The 16914-nt window shown below is 49.5% G+C and overlaps 1 protein-coding gene across 3 annotated transcripts; it reads left to right on the plus strand.

Moving 5' to 3' along the window:
• Nucleotides 1-6414: 6414 nt before the first annotated feature.
• LOC132581473 (RNA-binding protein 4-like) lies at nt 6415-9244 on the plus strand. Of its 3 annotated transcripts, none has more exons than XM_060252735.1 (3): nt 6415-6553; nt 7338-8343; nt 8628-9244. In XM_060252735.1, exon 2 carries the CDS (start codon nt 7369-7371, stop codon nt 8323-8325), a length of 957 nt encoding a protein of 318 aa, XP_060108718.1. In that variant the 5' UTR covers nt 6415-6553; nt 7338-7368; the 3' UTR covers nt 8326-8343; nt 8628-9244. The 3 variants fall into 3 exon arrangements, with proteins under 3 accessions (XP_060108718.1, XP_060108725.1, XP_060108709.1); XM_060252742.1 differs by having other exon boundaries at nt 8640-9244; XM_060252726.1 differs by having other exon boundaries at nt 6416-6553; nt 7338-9244.
• Nucleotides 9245-16914: the final 7670 nt, after the last annotated feature.

Below are 16914 nucleotides of genomic sequence, written 5' to 3' on the forward strand. Positions count from 1 at the left end.
AGTTGACATTTAATATAGTTGTGGGGTTTGGCCTGGAAGAAAACTGAAGTTTTAATCTCTTATTTCACCTTCATGTCTTGTCAGTTATGTTTTAGGGCGTGTGAGCAAGAGCCCCCTATTTTTACTCATATACAGACATCGTGATTACTAGTTTGGGTGCCAAGGTGCCTGTAAATTCAACTCACACACATCTGCTTGAAGACATAAGTTTTATCTACTGTTCTGAGAGACTTATGTGGATACCAGGGGGCTCATCTTTACAGCAGCATCCTCTACTTCTTAATGGGGGCTAACCAGGAATGGTGACAAGCTCCCAGCCGCTCCATGCGGGCACAGTCTTGGCCGTTGCAGTGGAAGAAGTCGCACCACCATAAGCTGTCCAGTCAAGCGGTTTCCAGCCCGTTCCATGAAGGCTACATACCAATGGTGACAGCACTAAACTCTTCCTGCCCAGCCAGACTCCATGATAGAGAAATGAAAGGCTCGCATATCCAACAGCAGCTGCTTCAACATCTGCATAAGGCAATTAAGCTTAACTTGGGCAGATTGCCCAAGCCTTTGTCTAATGGAACTCTAGACAAAGAATGGTGCCAGCCAGAGGAGGAAGAAGAGGAAAACCGCCTGAATCCAAGAGCCAGAGCTATTGTGTAAACCAGGTGTCACCTTAGATATTGATTTGGCCCTCTATTGTCATTTTAGATACTTGTGTTAATCCCCTTCACCCAGACCTGACCACCCACACTGTCATTTTGGAGCCTCCTCTTCTCTGAGGTAATATACCATGTGATACAGCATCATGTGCCATCTGACCCTGTGTCATAAGCCCCTGGACCGCCTACCCCCTAAGGGCTCAAGGTAGTCTTTACAACCTCTGACCCAACGCCCCAGATGTGTGCATCTGACAGTACTCCTACCCTGCTGTGTAGATATACCCCTCCCCCCCCATACCTGATCAGTTGAGGGTCCTCCCCAATATTCCTTTATGTCGCCATTGGAGCCTTCCTTGAAGACTCTCTCTCTCGGCTTGGCTTCGCGAACGAAGATTTAAGAAGGGTGCAATAGTCCACGTTTGCTGCAGGCTCGCTGGTGGCTGACAAGACCAATGCGGGACAGGCAGGTCCGGCCACAGTAGCTGCAGGGAAAAGTCTGATTTGGGGTTGGTGCTGTAGCAGTGCGATTCTTCCTCAATCTCCTTTTGTCCTCAAGACCAGCTATGCGTGCGTTCTCAAAGGAAGAGACAGCCTGGTGGATGGTGTGCCTCCATGCTTTGCGATCTGAGGCTAGGTCAGACCACTGGTGATGGTTGATGTGACAGGTGCTAAGGGATTTCTTCAAGGAGTCCTTGTACCTCTTCTTTGGTGCCCCTCTATTTCGATGGCCGGTGGAGAGTTCGCCATACAGGGCAATCTTGGGAAGGCGGTGGTTTTCCATCCTAGAAATATGCCCTGCCCAGCGCAGCTGCGTCTTCAACAGCAGTGCCTCGATGCTGGTAACCTCTGCCCGCTTGAGGACTTCAGTGTTGGTCACAAAGTCACTCCAGTGGATGTTGAGGATGGTGCGAAGGCAGCGCTGATGAAAGCGCTCAAGGAGTCGCAGGTGATGACGGTATAAAACCCACGATTCGGAGCCATAGATGAGGGTTGTCATCACAACAGCTTTGTAAACATTGATCTTTGTGCCTTTTTTCAGATGCTTGTTGCTCCACACTCTTTTGTGCAGTCGGCCAAATGCACGGTTTGCCTTTGCCAGCCTGTTGTCAATCTCCTTGTCGATCTTGGCATCTGAGGAGATGATGCACCCCAGGTAGCTGAACTGCTGGACTGTCTTCAGAACTGATTCACCCACAGTGATGCAAGGAGGGTGATAATCTTCCTGGGGTGCAGGCTGGTGGAGAACTTCTGTCTTCTTCAGACTAACTTCTAGGCCGAATAGCTTGGCAGCCTCTGCAAAGCAGGACGTCATATGCTGCAGAGCTGATGCCGAGTGGGAGATGAGTGCAGCATCATCAGCAAACAGTAGCTCTCGGATGAGTTTTTCCATTGTCTTGGAGTGTGCCTTTAGTCGCCTCAGGTTGAACAGGCTGCCATCGGTGCGATAGCGGATGTAGACACCATAGTCCTCATCTAGATCTACTGCGGCTCTTTGAAGCATCATGCTAAAGAAGATCGTAAAGAGAGTTGGCGCAAGAACGCAGCCTTGCTTTACACCTGTGCCTATTGGGAAGGACTCCGAGAGGTCGTTGCAGTGTCTGACTTGGCCTCGCTGGTCTTCGTGTAGCTGGATGATCATGCTGAGGAACCTTGGGGGACATCCTAAACGTTCCAAGATTTGCCACAGGCCTTTCCTGCTAACGGTATCGAAAGCTTTGGTAAGGTCGACAAAAGTCACATACAGACCCTTGTTCTGTTCCCTGCATTTCTCTTGCAGCTGCCTGAGAACAAATACCTTGAAGACTACGATAGGCAAATATTACCCTGTTTGTCCACCTCGTGTTTACCCCTGTCCATTTCAACACTATTTTCTTAGGCCTGTATGTTTGTTGTATGATTTTATACCCTTGTATATGCCTATGTTTTTACAATAAAAACCCCTTGATTGTTAGACCATACCTCCTTGTTATTGGGTGATTTCCCAATGAGAAATCCTCTGTATACACAGATTCATAAGATCTCGCTAAAGCCTAACTGCCAACCTGTTAATTCCCAAGACTAAATTTTAGGGCAATTTAGGAACAGGCGTTAGTTGGCCTTAATCCAGCCCTGACCAGAGAGCCAGTTTGGTGTAGAGCAGGGTTTCCCAGACTTTTCTTTCCTGTGGCCCGGTTAATTTTACACTTCTCCTTCGTGGCCCACTAAAATTTGGGGGTGGAGCCAAGAGACTTTGGTGGTGCAGTCAGAAGACAGGAATTATGTCATTTCCTCTGGTTTCAAGGGCCAAGTGATGTCACTTCTGGGGCATACTGAACCACTGAATCCACCTTTTCCTGTGATGTCACTTCCAGGGTACTCCCCCAAACCTGTCTCTTCTGAAGTAACTTCGTTTTCAGAAAAATCTCTCTGAAACTCATGCTGAGCCAAAATGGGGGTGGAAAGTGGGTGGTCCTCTCTTTCCACTCCCACACCTGCATGCACCTGTTTGTGTGTTCTTCTCCAGCTTGCAAGCACTCCTAATGCCCATGTTCAATTGCCTGCACCACCTACACACCCCTTCCTCAACAGCACTGGTCAGTGTATGCAGTTGGGAGTGCTGTTGCCATTCCCATCAGGAATGACAGCACTGTGTATCACCCACACTGGGCCCTGGCAGCTGCTCTACCTCAAAATATGCTGAAACATTTAGTAGGCCCTTCCTTCAGCTGCTACTTCTGGAACCCTGCCTCAAGCTACAACCAAGTTTGCTTGGTTTTAGGAAAATCTTTTGACAGCTATTTTTCATACTTTTCTTTGGCTGAAACACTGGGAAATTGCTGTGAAAGACAGCCGAGAATTGTACTGCAATTAATGAATTAATTTCCAGTTATATGAAGTTCATACAAGCTTTTCTGTAGTTATCCCAAAAAGGATATTTATGAGGGGCCTGCAGCTTTTTACTGGCTGTGTTTCCCATGCCTTTAAAAGCAACCTGTTTTGCAGATATTTAGCCAGTGAACTTCTTTCATTCTTTTTAATATCTATAGGAGTTTAATTTTGGTGTCAGACAGCTGTTAAAAGCAGGACCAGTAAAATGGTGCCAAGTTCATAGTACCATCACTTCCAGTGCTGTTGAGATATACTGCAGTAATCTCCAATAATCTCTTTCTGCCCCACACCTGTCACTCTCACTCACTCACACAGAAATCTCATAGAAAGGCCAGCTGGCTACAACTGGGGGTGCCAACTTTTCATTGGCAGAGCTCCTATGTCTGCAACAACAGTATGATGAACAGAAAAGTCTCATCCAGTAAAAATGGAAGGAAAGAAAGGGAAAGAAGGAAATAGGAGAGGAAAAGAAGTCATGGAAAGAAAGAACATAAGAGGAGCTATGTTGGATCAGGCCAGTGGACTATCCAGTAAAAAATTCTCTCATACAATGCCCAAAAAGCACCAGAATGTCCACCAGTGGGGTCAGGGCACTAGAAGCCCTCCCACTGTTGCTTCCTCCCCTCCCAGCACCAAGAATACAAACAAAGCATCACTTGCAGAGAAAGGAAAGGAAAGGAAAGGAAAGGAAAGGAAAGGAAAGGAAAGGAAAGGAAAGGAAAGGAAAGGAAAGGAAAGGAAAGGAAAGGAAAGGAAAGGAAAGGAAAGGAAAGGAAAGGAAAAGGGAGGGAGGGGAAGCCTTTCTCACCATCAGATGACCCCAGCCAGCAACAATTCTGCCCAGGGGTCATTTGGTAAAAAAAATAGCTACTGGAATGCCCACTCCCTGCCCCTCCTGGCTGAAAAACACACACCCTTCTTTACCTCCCAGGCCTCCCGGGGAAATCTCCCCAAAAGAGCACATGAACGCACATGACAGCTCATACCTTGAAGAACACTTCATGGGTCTAAAGTGCCAGTGGACTCCAGCTTTTCTCTTAAACACTGGGAGGGGGGGAGAAGGAAGGAGAGGCAGCCCAGCTCCTCTCCGCACAACAGAGATGGGGGAAGGAAGGAAGCCAAACAGAGCTCAGGCTTTGCAGCCTGTGTCAATCTTCAAGGCTAGCTTTTCTCTGCACAACAGAGAGACGGGAAGGAAGGAAGCAGAGCAGAGGTCATGCTTTGCTAGGGTGGGGTGGGGTGGGGCTAGCTTTGGCTTTTCTTGTGACCCGGTAGTGAGGCTTCTGTGGCCTGGTACTGGGTCACGACCCTGGAAATGGGAAACACTGATGTAGAGAGCCAGTTTGGTGTAGTGGTTAAGTGCACACTCTTATCTGGGAGAACCAGGTTTGATTCCCCACTCCTCCACTTGCACCTGCTGGAATGGCCTTGGATCAGCCATAGCTCTCGTAGGACTTGTCCTTGGAAGGGCAGCTGCTGGAAGAGCTCCCTCAGCCCCACCTACCTCACAAGGAGTTTGTTGTTGTGGGGGGGGGGAGGTAAAGATTATGACTGCTCTAGGACTGAGATTCAGAGTATAGAGTGGGATATAAATCCAGTATCTTCTTCGTCTTCTACCACAATGGACTAATGCTCTGATTCAAGTGGATAGCTGTGTTGGTCTGAAGCAGTAGAACAAAGTTCAAGACCAGTGGCATCTTTAAGCCCAACAAAGTTTAATTCTGGGTAGAAGCACACTTCTTCAGTGTGCATGCACATGAAAGCTTCTACCCAGAATTAAATTTTGCTGTTCTTAAAGGTGCCACTGGACTTGAAGTTTGTTCTCCTGCTTCAGTATAAGTTAGTGTTATGTGTATTCCTAAAAAGGTAAAGGTAGTCCCCTGTGCAAGCACCAGTAGTTTTTCGACTCTGGGGTGACGTTGCTTTCACAACGATTTCATGGCATACTCTTTACGCGGTTGTGTGCCATTGCCTTCCCCAGTCATCTACACTTTCCCCCCAGCAAGCTGGGTACTCATTTTACCGACCTCGGAAGGATCCCTAGTGGGTAGCAAATACTGGGAAATTCAGACAGATTCGGGTGACCAGCTGTGTTGGTCTGAGCAGTAGAACAAAGCAGGAGTCCAATGGTACATTTAAGTCACTGACTTGTTAACTGTTTTATTGGTTTCTCATGCAGATCTATCCAGATCAACTGTTCTTTCAATTTGTTAATTTCACTATTTTGCCATTGGATTCTAGCTCTGTACCACTTTGTATTATTTTCTTAACCACTCAGCACTGCTTACCGTACCCCATTCCATTATCTGATGAAATAAGCATGCACACGCTTACATTCTGAATAAAACTCTGTTGGTCTAAAAGATGCTACTGAACTCCTACTTTGTTCTACTGGGAAATTCAGAAGCTAGAATGAAATAATATTATCTAGCTTTTATCATCCACCGTTGGCTTTGCTGGCAGGAGGAAAGCCCTACACTGCAGGTGAGGAATCTGAGCATCCTTTAGTTCTTCAGGAAGGAGACCCCTCCGAGATTGGCCCTGCGTGCCCGGGGAAGAAAGGCTGCGCGGACCGCGTGCGGCGGCCAGCGGGAAGGCAGAGAGCGACCCTCCCTCTTTGCAGCCGGGCGCTTTTGCGCAGCTCCCAGGCGCCCAGGGAAGGCACAGGCGGCCAGCCTCCATTTCCCAGCCAGCCTCTCCGCCCTGGGGCAGCCCCCCTTCTTTTTTCAGGCCAGGCTTGGACCAGCTGCGCCACAGCATCGCCTCGTGCACACCGGGCCGCCAGCGGAGCGCCCCTGACCAAAGCGCCCCCGAGCTCGCCTTGGCGCCGCCGGCTGCTCTCTGGCCAGAGCGCGAGAGGCGCTTCCTTCCCTCGCTCCCCTCCTCGTCCCGACTCCGCCACTTGGGGGCTTTGGGCCCCCTCCCATCACATGATGCAGCCGGAGAACATGGCGCAGGCCTAGGCAAGCCAGGCAGGTGGGCGCAGCGCGGGGTGGCGGCGGCGCGCCGAGCAGGAGACCGGCCGGGCTGTGCAGGTGAGGGGCCCGCGGGCGAGAAGGAGAGGGAAGCGCCGCCAGGCTCTCCGCGGCGGCGGCGGCTGCCTTATCCAGAGCCTGGGCCGGGTAGGACCTGGCGGTTCACCGGAGGGGGTGGGGGCAGGAGGGTCGCCGAGCTTGGCGAGCTGCGCGGCGAGAAACCCTCTTCGTTGCTGCGCCTGCCCTGGGAAGGATGCGCGGGCGCCCGCCGGGCTGGGCCTGGGCTCCGGCTGCTTCCTGCCGGCTCTCTGGAGACGGCCTTGGCGGCCCTGAAAGCTACCGCTGCGGCCTGCTGCAAGGGTCTGCTGGGATCCCCGGGCAGAGTTCGCAGTCCAAAGAGCGTCTTGGGGCCCAGTCATAGGGTTTCCAACCTCCAGGTGACGGGTGGAGATCTCCCGGAATGATAGCTTGATCTCCAGACTACATACATCATTAATGTATTTATTTATTTAAAACATTTGTTCCATAAGAACATAAGAGAAGCCATGTTGCATCAGGCCAATGTCCCATCCAGTCCAACACTCTGTGTCACACAGTGGCCAAAAAAACCCAGGATACTAGAAGCCCACCTCTCCTGGAGAAAATGGCTGCTCTGGAAGGTGGCTGCATGTATGGCACTATCCCCTACCATAGTCCTTCCCCTCCCTAAAGCCCACCCTCCTAGGCTCCACCCTCAGATCTCCAGGTATTTCCAAACCCAGATGCTGGCAATAGAACCGGGCAGGTGAGGGGCCTCTAAATTGTATCCTGAGAGCTAACCCCCTCCTCCTGTCTTTTCATCAAGGGATTCCTGGCCAGGGGGCCCCTTCGCTGCCATGGTGAAGATTTTTGTCGGGGGGCTGTCTCCAGTGGTCACGGCTGAAGAGCTGCGCAAGCTGTTTGAGCAGTATGGCCAGGTGAACGAGTGCGACATCCTGAAGAACTTTGCCTTTGTGCACATGGAGAAGGAGGATGAGGCGCACCAGGCCATCAGCTCCCTCCACAAAAGCGAGTTCTTCGGGGCCCACTTGACCGTGGAGTATGCCACCTCCAAGATCCGTAATGCCACCAAGATCTACGTGGGCAACGTTTCTGCCAAGGCCACCACTGCCCAGATCAGGCAGCTCTTTGAAAGGTTTGGCAAAGTGGTAGAGTGCGACATCGTGAAGAACTACGCCTTCGTGCACATGGCGAAGGAGCGGGAAGCCATGGATGCCATCTTGAACCTGAACGACACCCCCTTGGAGGACCAGAAAATCTTTGTCACCCTCTCAAAGAGCAATGGCTCCCTCCGGGCCACTAAGGGGGCTGCTGTACCCACCCCACCGACCCCGACTCCGAGCTACTATTTCTCTAGGGGTCGCATTCCCACTCCTGCCACGACATACACTCCCTACTGCCCCAGGGCTTGGTACGACAGAGAGTATTGTGACCGCTACTCCTACGAGCTCTACGACCGGGCCCGGGCAGCCTACGACAGGGCCTTGCCATCCGCAGCACCCGCCACCCCAGCTGCATACAGGGAAAGAAGCCCAGTGGGCAGGCGGACAGCAACCTCCACCGCCGTCATGGCCCAGTACACTGATCCTTATGCTGCCGCTGCAGCTGCTGCTGCTGCCGCCGCCGCCAACCAAACATACAGCCAAGCCTACAGCCAGCCTGGGTATGCAGCCGCCGCTGCTGCCGCCGCCGCCACATACTCCCAGTACAGCATTGGCACCGCCTACAATGTGGCGGAATACTACGAGAGGTATGCCAGTGCCTACGCTGCCCAGTATGCGCAGACGTTCTGACCATGGCCCATCCCAGCAGTAAGTGTTCAGAGGTCGTAGGTTGCATGCCAGGTGGCCGAGGTGGGGGAGGGCAGAAGGAATTACTCATGGGAATTCTAATCAGTGCCTGGAGCAAGCTGAACAGTGCACCCTGACCTCTCTCTACCCTATTTCGGTAAACATGTGGGAGAAAAGGTGTTTCCCGAAGTGCAGTGGATGGGCCATCTCTTTGCTGGTCAATGCATGCATGCACATGCAGGGCCACACATTGTGTCCAAACTGTGTACGTGTATATATGTAATATGTACATCTAAGTGGTGTAGATTTCTTTGCAGGCTCCTCCGTGCTTGTGCGAGGTAGCACCGAAGGCAAGGCTCTGAGACCCCCTTTGCCGACCATGCTCTAACCTGCGCTGATGTTTTAACGTCGGCTTCCTTTGAAGGTTGGTGATGCTGCCTTTTGGTTCACTGCTCCTCCTCCCCCTCTGCCTTCCCCTCTTTCCTCGTTTTATTATTTTTTCCCTCCTCCGCCCCCTCCCCTGATTTCATCCGGTCGTTACCGTAAAGCCTGCTTTGAAGAGCCGCCTCGCCAACCCCGCCTTGCGAACGAACCCGAAGATAAAATTTTGCTCGTAAGAAAACGTGTCCGTTTTTGAACTTCCTGCCCAAAGCGACAGGCGCTTGCAGCCTCAGTCCACTCCGCTAGCTAACCGTTGCTTGCTGCGTGTTGCGTACCGAGCTCTCGTTCCTGGAGCAGAGCCGAGAAAAGCCACGAGCTCCGTAGCCAATGAAGCTTCCTTTGCTTTCGCTGTATTACCTGGGTACACCTTTCTTTGTATAACTGGTGAACAGAGTTTGTTCTTGTTGCCGCAACTTGTTTGATTTCTCTTTTTTCTTTTCGTTTTTAAAAAATTGTTGATTATTAAACGGCTTTTACAGAACCTCTCGCGTCTCGTCGTAAAATCAGCGTCGCTTGGATTATACCCCTTTGTCCGACTTTGCCCTGCCTTCGACCTCCGTCCTGCCTTCTGCATGGGGGGAACCGGCCACTGTCATATCCCGCTCCCGGCATTCGAACCGCCTCCCCGCCTCCGTTAACGTCCTTCCCTCTCCCTCCACTTCCCCTAAAGAGCATCGTCTGCTCCTCTCTCTTGCCTCCGCTGCTGTCACTAACCCCAGTTTCTAGCTCAGGGAGTTCAGGACCCTTTTTTGCCAAAATGTCAGTGCCTTGAGCCTCGTGTGCTAATGCTGGATTCCCACCTCTTTGGCTATGCCTTGAAACCCTGGGGTTGGTTTACAAACCGCCTGTGCCAAGCGCCCGTGTTTTAACCCTCTTTTTTCCCATTGACTCTCTTTCTGTGAACAGCCATGTCCGGAAGGCGCAAGGGGAAGGGATCTCGGGCAGAGCTGACCTGAAGCAAGACAGCGCCTTCTGTTCTGCCACCGGCCAGCTGACCAGCACGAAGCTTCTCCAAGCACCCTGAGGGAGCCTTCGACCACTCCCCCCCCCTCCTCTCCTTCTCTTTAGAGTAGGCGCTGGAAAGAAAGGTGGGGGCTGGTGGGTGAATGCCACTTCTGCAGCCTGGCCAGAACGGATTGTCCCAGTAGGATTCTTACTTCTCTGAATTTCCCTTTCTCATCACCTGGGACAGAAAGGGTATGAGAAGAAAGCCCCAGGTTGTTTTACTGGAAGAGGGTGATGCAGCGCTTTGCTTTGCTTTTTTCTGTAGCAGGAACTCCTTTGCATATTAGACCACACACCCCAGCTGTAGCCAATCATCCTGGAGCTTACAGTAGACCCTGTAAGAAGAGCCCTGTAAGCTCTTGGAGGATTGGTTACATCAGGGGTGTGTGGCCTAATATGCAAAGGAGTTCCTGCTTCAAAAAAGCCCTGGGGTCATGTAGTTAGCGACACAGCTATGTGGTAGGCAGCTGTCACCATCCACTTGTGGCATTTTGAGTGCTAGAACTTTCCTTGCTATGAAGGGAACAAAATAGGCTCGAGTTTTGCTGGAGGTGGGGAGGAGGCCGACACTCTTCTGGGAGCTCATGGAAATTAGAAGAATTAGCCCATCAAGCTGCTTCATAGGTTAGGTGCAGGATGGCAAACCAGATGCTTTCGGGAGACAGGCTAAGAGGTGTGCCCCCTCTTCAGGCAGTGGGTCAAGATGCACAGGTAGGGCATGCCCCCAACTCTAAGGGAGTGTCAGCAAAAGTATTACACTTGGCTAGTTTTTAATTTTTTTAAAAAAAGAACAGACTTCCTACACTTTCACTAGTTGAGAGCATTTCAGCAGGGCCAGCTTTCTCCAGCATTGCAGGGCTAAAATTGCCTCATTCTGGACAATATTGAAAAGGATGGGAAATGGGAGAGCTGACAAAAAGAATCTTTTCTCTCTCCCAAAATACTAGAGCTCAAGGGCATCCATTGAAACCGATTGGGTGGTAGGTTCAGAATGGACAAAAGGAGATACTACTTTATGCAGAGAGTTACTAAAATGTGGAATTCACTGCCCGAGGATGTAGTGATGTCTACAGGAATAAACAGCTTTAAAGGAGAATAAGGATAGGTCTATCAGTGGCAACTAGCCATGGTGACTGGCCAGAAAACCACATCAGGGGAAGGCCTCAGCATCTATGCCTGGTTGGTGGCCCTCCAAAAGAACTGGTTGGCCACTGTATGAGACTAGATGGACCATTGGTCTGGTCCAGCATGGCTGTTATGTTCTATTGTGGCTCAATGGAAGAGCTTCTGCTTTGCATGCAGAAGGTCCCAGGTTCAATCCCTGACATTTCCCGTTAACCTGAGACACAGGAAAGCCACTGCCAGTCTAAATAGGCAATACTGACAGATGGACCAGTGGTCTGATTCACTATAAGGCAGTTTCATGTGTATAGGGAAGAAACAGGTGTAATACCCTCCTTAGTGGTCACATATTTTAGGCTAGTATTAAAAATAGGGTGACAAGGGTGGTGGCTTGGGCAGGCCAGTAGGATATCTGGGTTTCCTTTTATGGTTGCCAGCTACTTAGTTGTCCTATTACTGCCCTGACTTTTACAGTGGAATCTTTTGAATGAAACGTGCTGAACACGCTTGACAGTGGGCTGCAGCCCATCTGTGCTTGTGTGCTGGCTGAACTTGAAGGCTCGGTTTTCTCAGAGAGAGTTTGAATAAAGCAGAAGGATGCGGGCTGTGAGATGGAAGCAGGCCAGCCCCTCCTGATCCCCCCTGGTTTGTTTTGGATCCCTCTGCCCCATCCTTGAGGAGCTGTGGGGAACTGAGCAGCAGCTGCAGTTGGCTGATGGATTCCCTGGCAGCAGAGTCAGATCTCAACGCTGACCCACCTGGCATGGGGAAGCCAACTGGGTGAGGCCATTCGGGTAAGTACTCTTTCTCCTGTACAGCTAAGCCTGGGTGCCATAACAACGGAGCAGAGGGAACTGGCAGGGGGGCAGGGGACTTTGGAATAGAGCAGTCTCTCCAGGATGTACGTACAAGCTCCAAATTCCGCTTCAAGCTTTCTTGATGGTTGTGGCTGTTTTCCAGACCCCCTTCCCTCTATCATACCAGATGGAAGCTAAGCTGAACAGCACACTAAGTGAGGCACGGACTGTGGCTCAGGATTAGAGCATCTGCTTGGCCTGCAGAGGGCCTCAGATTCAGTTCCAGCCACAAGGAGGATGGAGCAGGCAATACACAAGACCTCAGCCTGAGAGTCTGGAGAGCCACTGCCAGTCACAAGTAGATAACGTTGAGTTGACCTTGATATACCGAAGGTCTGACTCAGTGTAAGGTATCTGCACGTGTGGTAAGATGAAAATGCTCAGTAGGATGGTTCAGGGTGCATCTCCAGCCCTATCTCTTCTCTCCAAGCTGATTTGACTGGGCCCCCTATTCCCTCTCCTTCTCTGGGCCTTTCTGCCCTTCCCAAGAAGGGCTCTTGAGTTCTTCCTTGATTGATTGGAGCCTTGTGGGATTCAGAGTCCTGAGCGTCTCCGTCTCCACCGGGAAGATTGCTTTGTTCAGGATTCTACAGGAGGAGAAGGTGTCACTTCAAAGGTGCAGGTACCCTCCCTCATGAAGTGATGAACGAGGTCAACAGCTTGCTGTGGAGGCTTTTGTAGCCTTTGCTATTTTATTAGCCACCGCCCCACATTTGCAAAGAAAGTGAGGTAAAAAAAAATATTTTAAATAAATAAACTTAAAAAACTCTCCAGCTGTGCCCAGATTTGCCTTCCTTCTGTGGCTGTAGTATTTCATGGTCTGGGGCATAACAGGGATTGGGCTGCCTCCTCCTCAAGCAGTGAAATGCGGAGATCAGCGATGCAAGATTATGGTGGTCAGGATTATGGTGTGCTCAATTCTAAAAGCTGCCACAACAGCTGCGTGGAACTGAACAAGAAAGGGGGGTTCTGCACTTCTCTCGGACTTAAAACATGATGCTGGAGAGGCAGAGTCGCTGCCCTGTGGGACTTAAGCTCAAGCATGGCCTTGTGTGTGAATTCAGCCACTGCCCATGGGCATCAAGACATACTGTGGTAGGGAGGGTTCCATGAGAGCCAGGGTATGTGGGGGAGCTTTGGGATGGCCGGTGAGTGCCAGAACTAGGTGTGAGCTCTGATAATAATAATAATAATAAAATTTTATTTATATCCCGCCCTCCCCGCTGAGGTGGGCTCAGGGCGGCTAACAACATTTCATAAAAATTATAAGAGTTTAAAATCACATTAACTTTAAAACATTCCAATTAATGAAGTATTATTATGGGATGGTTGAGCTGAGGACTGGGATGATGGCAAAAGGAACTGTGATAGTGGTTTGTGTGGTTTGCCTTCTCTCCAGCAAGGTGATGGGGTAACAAGACCAGGGAGAAGCAGCCACTTGGGGGCAGTGGCTAATGTCATTAGAACATTGGGGAGGGACAGTGGCTCAGTGGTAGAGCATCTGCTTGGTAAGCAGAAGGTCCCAGGTTCAATCCCCAGCATCTCCAACTAAAAGGGTCCAGGCAAATAGCTGTGAAAAACCTCAGCTTGAGACCCTGGAGAACTGCTGCCAGTCTGAGTAGACAATACTGACTTTGATGGACCGAGGGTCTGATTCAGTGTAAGGCAGCTTCATATGTTCATAAGGAGCACCCTACTGGTGGTCCATCTGGTCCAGCATCCTGTCTCTCACAATGGCCAACCAGTTCCTCTGGAGAGCCACCAACAGGGCACAGAGGCTGAGGACTTCCCTGATGTTGCCTCCTGGCTCTGTGATTCAGAGGTTTAGTGCCTCTGAACATGGAGGTTCCCCTCAGTCACCATGGCTAGTAGCCACTGATAGACCTGTCCTCCATGAATCTCTCTAATCCTCTTAGATTATCTAATCCCTTTGGATTTGCAGTATGGGGAGGGTAAGAGTGTGAGAATGATGGCCACAGACCAAGCACAGTTTCAGTAGTGCCACATGATTGCAGAACAAGTTAATCTTTGCTACAGTGATCCTTAGTGGTGGTGGTTTTGCTGTTTTGACTGCTGGTGGGAAATATGTAGTTATCTGCAAAGTGTTTGCACCATAGGAACAAGAGACCTGGTGTATAAAGAGCTTCTCAAATCGTGGGCTTAAGAGCCGTGTCCTTTTAGGGCTGAGCCCAGTCTAGGAGAGAGGTGTCCAGATGGCCCCATCCCCAGCAGTTCCCATCCCTAGCAGAAGTTGTCTCAGTTCATTTTAGCAGTCAGAACTCACAGGATGATCTAGCCTGCTCCCACGTGGCTACAATTCCCTATTGTGTACTCATGATCATTGCAAGGCAAAGATATTTGCAACACAGCATTCATGTGAGGGTATTCTCGATGACCCTCATTGTATTTCCTCATCCCCCCTGCACCACCACCCCATATGCAGCCAGAGGGTTTCTTTGCTGGTTTAAAAAATGGTAGTGGGTATATTGTTATAGTCAGTCTTGGGATGCTGTAGGGATTTTGCCACAACCACAGCCAGTTTGGTTTAGTGGTTAAGTGTGCAGACTCATCTGGGAGAACTGGGTTTGATTCCCCACTCCTCCACTTGCAGCTGCTGGAATGGCCTTGGGTTAGCCATAGCTATTGCAGAGCTGTCCTTGAAAGGGCAGCTTCTGTGAGAGCTCTCTTAGCTGCACCTTCCTAACAGGATGTCTGTTGTGGGGGAGGAATGTAAAGGAGATTGTGAGCTGCTCTGAGATTCCCAAGATTTAGAGTGAAGGACGGGGTATAAATCCAATATCTTCTTTTAAGCCTGCAAAAAGGCTTTGAATGTTTTGGGGGCGGGGCATGGACACAAGAGGACATGGAGGGGAATAGGTACCACGTGGATGGAGGGGGATTGAAAATCCACCCCTTCCCATCCATATGGTGAGCAAATCCACTTTGACTATAATCTTCCAGTAAAGACTAGGACAAAACTAGTTTGGAAGCATTTCAGCAAACCTGGGGAAACTGCAATGGCTGATGGAAAGAGAATGGCTGGAGAACAAAGTCACATGAATGCTCTGGGGAAAAAAACAACAAAACCCACCTTGCTACAGTTTGAGGGTCATAGTGGAGTAAATCACTTGTATGAAAGGAGCCCTATGCACCATTCTTTCTGTTCCTGGACTGAAATTGCTTTCTGAAGTGGCATCCCAAGATGGCACGCACATCATTAAAACTATGCTTGCTGAACAGATTAATACTTGGATTCATTCTTCATCCTTCAGCTCTGCTGAAGTGCCATGCAGCTGCTAAAACGTAAAGGTAGTCCCCTGTGCAAGCACCAGTCGTTTCCGACTCTGGGGTGACGTTGCTTTCACAATGTTTTTACAGCAGACTTTTTTACAGGGTGGTTTGCCATGGCCTTCCTCAGTCATCTACACTTTCCCCCCAGCAAGCTGGGTACTCGTTTTACCAACCTCAGAAGGATGGAAGGCTGAATCAACCTTGAGCCCGCTACCTGAACCCAGCTTTTGCTGGGATCGGACTCTGGTCGTGAGCAGAGTTTAGGACTGCAGTACTGCAGCTTTATCACTCTGTGCCATGCAGCTGTTAGCAGGGAAGAATTGGACAAGAAGTTTCTAGGGGCAGTGCGCTTAACTGGCACTGTGCTAGGGCTACCAGCAGACAAATGTCCTGACCTTTTAATAGAGGCATAATAGAATGTTATTTAGCAGGTGACATGATTTCCCTCTGCCAGGAACAGCTTCAGCTGCCCCTGTTCATGTTGGTGTAGTGGTCAACAGTGTTGGGATAGTTCCTGGAAGGAAAGGAAAGGTCCCCTGTGCAAGCACCAGTCGTTTCCGACTCTGGGGTGACATTGCTTTCACAACGTTTTCACGGCAGCCTTTTTACATGGTGGTTTGCCATGGCCTTCCCCAGTCATCTTCACTATCCCCCCAGCAAGCTGGGTACTCATTTTACTGACCTCGGAAGGATGGAAGGCTGAGTCAACCTTGGGCCAGCTACCTGAATCCAGCTTCCGCTGGAATCAAATTCAGGTTGTGAGCAGAGAGTTCAGACCACAGTACTGCAGAACTGCTGTTTTACCACTCTGCGTCAAGGGGCCATAGTTCCTGGAAGACCCAGGTTCAAATCCCCATCTGTGTTTTGGAAGCTGGCTTGGGTGAGCTTGGGCCAGTCACAGTCTCTTAGGCTAAGCTGCCTCACAGAGTTGTTGTCAGGATAAAAATGGAGGAAAGGAGATTATGTAAGCTGTTTTTGGTCCTCATTGGGGAGGAAGGTGGGTACAAATTAATGAAAAGCATCTATATTAAGAGGGAAAATTTTCTCTAGGCTTGTTGGCAATTTTACTTCTTTTTAAAAAAAAAATCTTTGCTAAAAACAAAGATCTTTGACTTACAAATGCATAAGAGGAGCATAAAATTGTATCATTCAATAACATTGTAAAAATAGTCAAAAATACTGCATAAAATAGCATGAACACAGAAATAATAACTAAATATGAGCCAACCAAATATACCCAGAAATGCGCCTCTCAGACCTTAAACAACTAAAAACGATGCCAAGAATGATAAGTGCAGTTGGAAGGAAGAATACATTGTTCTGACATAAAATTTAAAATCGGGGCCCAGATAGATCTAAACTTAATATGAGTACTGAATTCCAAAAGTTGTAGGAGTGTGGGAATGATGACCACGGACCAAGCACAGTTCCAATGGTGCCACATGATCGCAGAACGAATTAATCTTTGCAACAGTGATCCTGGGTGGTACTGGTACTGTTAGATTTTACTAATTTTACTTCTGATAAGTACAAATACACTAGTGTTTAGAAATTACATGAAGGTCAATACGAAATGATTTTTAAAAAGATACCTTGGGGACTGAGATGGGAGGTGTGATAAAAATAATGTGAGCGTGTTTCGATGCATTTCCTTTTTTAAAAGTTCTATTTTTTTATAAACAATCCTTCGCTGTAAGAGAAGTTACTCGTTCCCCCTCCCCACAAGCATTAATATCCCACCCCCGGTCTCTTAAACCTAAACGTGATATTCATCATAGGATACGGCGCTTGCTGTTCAAATGCTGTTTGTTGCGAAGCTTTTAAAAACACAAGAGCTTTCACAGATATTCAGCAGCTTCCCAAGCTAGTTTCTTTT

This window comes from Heteronotia binoei, chromosome 1, assembly GCF_032191835.1.
Source record: "Heteronotia binoei isolate CCM8104 ecotype False Entrance Well chromosome 1, APGP_CSIRO_Hbin_v1, whole genome shotgun sequence".
In the NCBI taxonomy this organism is placed as follows: domain Eukaryota; kingdom Metazoa; phylum Chordata; class Lepidosauria; order Squamata; family Gekkonidae; genus Heteronotia; species Heteronotia binoei.

What these genes read in the sequence shown, in the direction of transcription:
- LOC132581473 (XM_060252735.1), top strand. Translation starts at nt 7,369, where the DNA reads ATGGTGAAGATTTTTGTCGGGGGGCTGTCTCCAGTGGTCACGGCTGAA.